Here is a 7,379-nt window from a genome sequence, read left to right on the forward strand (position 1 = left end):
TTTATTCACCAAGGTGCCCCCGGGGGTTACAAGAAATAATAGCCACAAGCTAGCAGAGAGCAGATTTAGACTGGACATTAGGAAGAACTTCGCAGTTCGAGTGGCCAAGGTCTGGAACGGGCTCCCAAGGGAGGTGGTGCTCTCCCCTACCCTGGGGGTCTTCAAGAGGAGGGTAGATGAGTATCGAGCTGGGGTCATCTAGACCCAGCACTCTTGCCGGCTGATGCAGGGGGTCGGACTCGATGATCTATTGAGGTCCCTTCCGACCCTAACATCTATGAATCCTCTTTGCAGCCCCCCTGCAGGGAGGTGACGGCTGCTATTCACCCCCCTCGGTCTGCTCTTCTCCAGACTCAATCAGCCCAGTTCCCTCCACCTCTCCTCACAGCAGCTCAAAGAAATGGGCAGTTTCCATTTTGTGTGGCGCTCAAGCTCAGCTGAGGAGTTTCTGACCTGGTTTCTTGGCTTTTTTCTCCAGCGATCACAACTCCTCCTCCTCCTCGACCTCCAACAACAACAGCCCCGGTTCCCGCAGTGGTGACAACCCACCCAGCAATGCCTCCGGCCTTCCCAACGGGCCCGACTTTCCTGGATACCACTCTTCCTCCCCAGACGACTGCTTTGGAGACAACCGATGCCTGGCCGGGATGCTACGGCGTGACAGAGCTCGATCGCACTTTGGGCTGTAGGTCGATCCTCCTCGACCTCCAACAACAACAGCCCCGGTTCCCGCAGTGGTGACAACCCACCCAGCAATGCCTCCGGCCTTCCCAACGGGCCCGACTTTCCTGGATACCACTCTTCCTCCCCAGACGACTGCTTTGGAGACAACCGATGCCTGGCCGGGATGCTACGGCGTGACAGAGCTCGATCGCACTTTGGGCTGTAGGTCGAATAACCGACAATAATTCCCCCTTCCCCCCGGGATGCAAGGGGTGGAGTGCCAGGACGTGTCGTGTGGGCAGCAGGGAAGTCTGTGTGAGGCTGGCTGGTTTGTCGGGGTCCCTCTGGGCAATGCCCGTGCGTGCCGGGGGCACGCTGTTCCAGACTCCTTCCTGATGGCTGTGGGGAACAGCAGGGTGAGTGGTGGGAAGAGGCGTGCGTGTCGCACGGGGCAGTGGGCAATATTCAGAGCTAAGCCAGGATTTTCAAAGATTTTAGCCAGCTTGGTTCATTTCTGCATCCTCTTGCTGTCCCTGGGCTGGATTAGCTCCAGGTGCATTAAAAGCTGTAGGTTTTGCTCAACACTGAACCAGGGCCGACTGTCTCCACATTGCTTCCAACTCAAAAAGCAATGCACGTCCCTCTGCATTGTGTTCATCTATCCGTGGTTTCCATCACCAATGTTATCAGCATCAGTATCTTCTTTTCCCTCTGACTGTCTGTGCCCAGTGCTGCTTTCCCTGGGCTGGAGTAGCTCCATGTGCAAGAAGGTGCATTAAAAGCTGTAGGTTTTGCTCCGCACTGAACCACCTTTTCAAGTACGAGTAAATAGCCCCCTTGCAGAAAGGTCAGCAAACCAGGGCAGAAAAAAAGAGGAAATCCATACTTCAGGAGTGACATTGCCCCAGCAAGTGAGGCTCCAGCCTCCAGAAACTCACTGCTGTGATTTCAGCCGGCGCCTCGCAGCAGGACCAAAATATTCAATAGCTTCCCATGGCTCGTTCAGTTCTTGTTTTCGTTTGCAGACAACTCACATTGGTAATGGGTGCATGCTGCCCTTTTTTAAATAGTCGTTCCCTTCTCAGTGGAAACCCCTCTTCCTCCCCTGTCACTCCATCGCTGATAAGACACGTGAATAGGAGCTGGTGGGCACTTGTATCAGGTATCACGTAAGCCATTAGGCCTCCTTGTCAGGGCTTCTTCAGGAACAGCTGAGGGCTGGGTGCAGGATGCATTTCAAATCAGGAGAGAAGAGGGATGGGAAAAGCTGGCTGACAGCTACCCTGCCCAGAGCATATCCCTCCCATTCATCTTAGCTCTAGAGGAAGCCCCGTAGATGTGCTATGCCCTGGTGCAGTGGTAGCAAAGGGAAAGAATGTCCTGTTTGAATTAAGTCCTAAATCCAAGCTGAAATCCAAGCCTGGATCTGTATTGAAGAATTAAATATTGGAGTGTGGACCTGACTCTGGTCACTACATGCTATATCGTCTTCTTTCCTTCCCTGGGCTTCATCTGGCCAGAAACAATCACAATTCCCATTCAGAACGACACACGGAGGTTACTGTACAAGCCCATAACACCTTCGAACACGCGCAGCCTAAAATGGTTTGATTCAACACGAGTAACCCAAGCCAGCATCTCCCCTGTAAGGGATCATCTGGATTTGAAATGCTCAGCAAAACATGCTGGTGAAGCAGAAAACTTCTGGAAAGCACCGTAGCGCTGACTCCACAATTAGATCGTGTGTCTTGTTTCCTTCTGCATCCCCTAGCCCTGTTTGCTAGAGGAAATGCTTGACTTTCTCTCTTGTCCCAGGGTTCAAGCCGTGGTTTTATGACGGTTATCCGACCCACCCGACAAAAAGTCTCTTCGTTACAGGTATGGAAGGGTGTCACCTTTTACAAACACAACACATCCATGCCAGCACCCAGGACCTCTGTTTTTAAATATTTCTGTCTTTCTTTTGATTTTAATTTCAGGGACTGATCCACCAGCTACTGTCCAGGACCCCTTTGAGCAGATGGCTGTGGATTCTTCTTCTTATGCTCCATTTTCCACGAGAGACACCCCTGTTTATACCCTGGCAGCAGACCGAGGTAAAGGCAAGATTGTTGTTCTTCATTTTTAATGCAAATACACACAGGTGACTGAAGATTGCAGAGCCCCTGAATTATCCTCTAATGATTGCAAAGGGCTGGTGTATGCCCTTGCCTTAAGTTGTTGCAATGCATTATGCTGCCGACACATGCAACCACCAGCACCATTAAAGCAGTGCAAAAGCATTTAACCCGCTTTAAAGTGTCATGCACACACCCCTCATTTTGTCTACACACGGCCTAGGACAGTAACACAGGACCCAGAGGTCATCGTTGGATTCCCTGATTCACCAAGGACCTGGGAAACTTTGAGGGCCAGCTGCAGATTGGTATTTAGGTGTCTAACTCCTGCGTGAATTCAGTTATTGTTTAGGCACCTAGGAGCCTTTCTAGGTCCAGCCCTTAGAGGTTTTCTTCTGCCTCAGTTTCCCATTCTCCAGGCAAGGATAGTAGTGTTTTCCTATCCTACAAGGTGTAAGGACAAATGTATAAGAGATATATATCTCTTGTATATAAGAGATTGCAAAGTGCTTGGGACCATGGGTCATATTAGGAGAGCAGGTAGACAGAATAAGGTACATCAGTATTGCTGAGGAGTCTTGGATTTGTGGGGAAACACTTGGTCTTACAGGCCTTTCCAGGCAATGTTATCGGCCTCTGCACATTACTGTGAGAAGACAAATGTCTAATGGCAATTGCACTGAGTCTAGATCTAGTATTTTGTTATTTTTCTGTTACCAGAGACTTCCCCAGAGTCACAGCACGGTGAGCCCCCAGAAAACACAGATCACCCAGGACAGGTAAAGCCTCCTCCGTGTCTCAGAAGCGTCCGACGAACTAAAAGCCAGCTTGACCTAGCAGTGATTTACAAAGCGTTTAGCCTAAATACATGCTGTAGGCAAAGCAGAGAGGTGCTGGGTTTAATCTGGTCCAGGGGCACATAGGAATTACCAGCCCCCCAATCCAGCTCTCTGCCTTCAGTAACCCGCACCAGATGCTGCTGAGGAAGATGCCATAAATACGGGCTGGGATGTCATATCTCATGTCATTTTTACCCTCTTTCCTCCTCTCCATTCCCCAGTGGTCCCAAGCACCCTCTCTTGGCTTGTCCTTGGCAAAGACCCATGACTGATGAAGTGAGAGGGCAGGGGGCTATCTGTGCATGGATTTGTATAAGGTTTGGGGGTCCTGGCAGTGTTGAGAGGCTGTTGGATGCAAAACCTCACATCCCAGAACTGCTGCCACGTGCCAGTCAAAGTGATCCTGAAGGCCACTCCAGTCCAGAGTGAAAGGCAATGGGTTTTCCACTCTGTAAGATATTCATGTGCCTTGCAAATACCACTGAGATGCAGCCTGGGCTGCCTACACTCATGGAAACAGTGGAGGGCTTTAACAGGACAAGCGCTGGGTGATCTGGGCTTGAGGTTCAGCTAGCAGCACTCAAGGATGGCTTTGCCTTGCAGCCCCTGGACAAGACCTCCTTCCTGGGGGAGTCCAGAAGGAAGTACTAGCACCACTGTTCATTGAGAGAGCCACCCCTTTTGCAACAGGGTCTGGCCTTCCGATCCAAACCACCTCTTGTTTGGGTTTTGCTTAACCGGAGCCCAACCATTGGGGTTTTGATTGCCCCTGGTTTGAGCAAACCCCTACCTGTGCAGAAAGAGAGCAAACAAACTTGGCAATAAATAATCCAGCTGCCCATCAAAGTTTGCCATGCAGGTTTGCAATAGGATTCCTGCTTTCCTGTTCCCCGGGCATTTGCCATTTACACTGCCAGCTTGATGGCAGATATTGCTGTTAGAGCTACCAGGCCTTCTTTAAACATGCCAGCACCAATGTGCTGTTTAAAAGCCTTTTCTGCTTGTTTCCCACCCCCACCCCTTCTTTCTCAGCTGGAGCAGGGGATCCCACTGCTGCCCCTCGCCACTGGCGGGGCAGTTGTTCTTCTCGCATTGATGCTGCTCTTACTTTACCTGTGGAGATGTAAGTACTGTCGTGTGTTTGCTGTCATGCTCTGCATTAGCTTCATGTGCACTCTTTTTTGTGCGTGCATATTTTGGTCCTGGGGATGATGGTAAACTGCATCTGACAGGTGGGGCTGGTGGTGGGGCTACTTGTGGCAGGGTAGCGCCTATAAAATACCACGGTGTTGTAACCTGCAGAGTAGGGTGCCTCAAAACCCTACTGTCTTGTGGGTACTCCTTGGTTGAAGAAATCCTAAGAGACATTGCCCTGATAGAAACTAGACTGGACTGTTCTCCGTGGCTTTAGATGACGGGACAAGCAACAATGGGCTCAAGTTGCAGCAAGGGAAGTTGAGGTTGGATATTAGGAAAAAAATTCTCCCCAGGAGGGTGGTAAAGCACTGGACTAGGCTCCCCAAAGAGGTGGTGCAGTCTCCATCCTTGGAGGTTTTTAAGACCCAGCTAGACAAAGCCTTGTCTGGGATGATGTAGTTGGGGCTGGTCCTGCTTGGAGTAGGGGGTTGGACTAGATGTGACCTCCTGAGCTCCCTTCCACCCTCATTTTCTATGATGCTTTGAAAAGCGTAGGCAGTCAGCAGCAGTTCTTATCTATTGCTGTCTGGCAGAAGCTACAAGCATCACGGCACTGAACATCTGGACTTGGTCTGGCCTTTGGACTCCAGCTCAGGGGTCTAAAGAGGGGATGGTGGGTCAAGGGCAGCCTCCACTCCCATACTCTTGCTTAGGTGCATGCATCGAAGGTCCTGGTGCAATGGGCACCAGACTCCATAAGGGGAATAAGGAACCTGAGGCAGCTACCAAGGCATGTGTGTGTACAGCATCTCTTCCCCGGCTGGTGTAGCCTGAGCTAAAGTTTGAAGACTAGTAAGAGCCAATGCACCGAAGAGAGCAAATCCGATGCTAAACTCAGACTCGTTTAGTTAATGAAGTTGCCCTTGATATGAAGGTGAGAGGAGATGCAAGCTGTAGTGATTTGGGAGCCAGATAGAGGAAGGGCAACATGGAACCGCAGATCCAGACTTGCAAAGTTGTGCTTAAGGCATTTTCCATGCCAGGAAAAGGAGAAGTTTGGGATGAGGTGTTTTGCTTGGTATTATTGTGTCCATTGAAGAACCTGCACCAGAATACCTTCTTGGAAACGGTGTAATGCAGATTGGATCCAGGAGTCAAATGGCATTTAGTAGTAGCGGGGTATACATGGAGTAACTCGGGAAACAAAAAAATGATGCCTGCCCAGAGCTGGTTTCTCCTCTGATTTCCACTTCTATATCTGCATTGAAGGTAACGGACCCGTGCCTGTAACCCCTGTGTCAGCACATGAAGTCACTGGGATAAAGGGATCAGGCCTCAGTATTTATTATTTATCAGCTGATATTCAATCCGGTGCATGGTCGGGACATTAGCAGGCTGTTTCCCTCCTGCGCTGCTTTTATTCCAGGAGTAAAAAAACATCCTGATGAATTATTTGCTAGTATAGCAAAGTGCTCATCAAGGGTTTTCCTTACAAGGGATGTGAACCCATTTCAGGCCAGAGCATTATTAGTTACACATGCCCATGCATAATTCAGCCCCTTAAAGCTGTTTATAAATATTTAGTGTCCTTTATCCCTGTGCCGATTGCATTGCCTTTTGCTGGGGTTTGCTGTCCTGGCGTCAGCCCTGAATTATTGAGAAGAGTTGCAGAGGAATTCACCGCGGGCAGGGCTATGGTGGGAAGCAGTCTGTGCTACAGGGGCCTGATTCTGATCTCAGTGACGTTGTCTTAGAAGAGGGGCAATTGCACTGAGTTTGCTAAAGCTGCGGGTGCAACTCGAGTCAGGTAATGCTCATTATTTTCTGCTTTGTCTGTGCAAAGCTTATAGCACTTAAAATCCTGTCCTTGAGTCCATGCTTGGAAACCTGTGACTCCCCTTTTCCTCGTCACGTTAACACGAACCTTGCCTTATCTGTAGGTCAACACAAGAGGAAGTATCAGCTGACCGTTACAGAAAGGTAATCACTGGATAATTCCTAATAACGGATCCAATCTTGATTTTGGTAAAGGGAATGGAGGTGTGGGTTTGGGCCCCCGTCCTGATTCCCTGGGCTGTGTTAGAAACCAAAAATTTAGATCATATTCCTCCAGAAAACCAATCCGCACCTCTTAGACTCTGCCCCGATGGAGGAGCAGGCAGACATCAGGAGGGTCCTCGATGCAGCCTCTGAGGGATGCATAACCCACATCAGCTTTGCATCTGGTCCTGTAGGACACATTGCCCAGAGACTTGCCTCTCTTCCTGCCTGCCTGGGTGTAAATCCAGTGTAACCCTTCAGCATTATCTGGGTGCAAGGAGAATCCATCTATCCTGGCTTGAATTTCCTCTCGCACTTTTGCACTGGTCTTGCTCTGTCTAGAGCTGCGAGAAAAGGACACGGAGGGGAGGCCTGAGTTTTGCCGCAGTTAAAGGATAATTCGTTGCTCTCTCTGGCCACGGGAGACGGGAGAAGTCGTGGTCTTGAATTGCAGTGAAGGGGGATCTCCAGAGTGGCTCCACCGCCTCCTTTCCCTGCATGGCACGTGGGTGGGCTGGGCTTGCTTGAGAGCGGTGTAGACATCCTAAGGACGATCGACTTGCACCATCCGCTATGGTTTGAA

At 50.1% G+C, this 7,379-nt stretch overlaps 1 protein-coding gene across 1 annotated transcript in view; it reads left to right on the forward strand.

The window, feature by feature from the left end:
* LOC106722047 (hepatitis A virus cellular receptor 1-like) overlaps positions 1 to 741 on the forward strand; it is a 7,552-nt gene extending 6,811 nt beyond the window's left edge. Inside the window, exon 5 of the mRNA XM_025200961.1 lies at positions 479 to 741. Within this exon, the coding sequence (XP_025056746.1) occupies positions 479 to 741 (263 nt within the window). The remainder of the gene's footprint in view (positions 1 to 478) is intronic.
* Positions 742 to 7,379: the final 6,638 nt, after the last annotated feature.

The sequence above is a fragment of the Alligator sinensis genome, unplaced genomic scaffold, assembly GCF_000455745.1.
Source record: "Alligator sinensis unplaced genomic scaffold, ASM45574v1 scaffold550_1, whole genome shotgun sequence".
Taxonomy (NCBI): domain Eukaryota; kingdom Metazoa; phylum Chordata; order Crocodylia; family Alligatoridae; genus Alligator; species Alligator sinensis.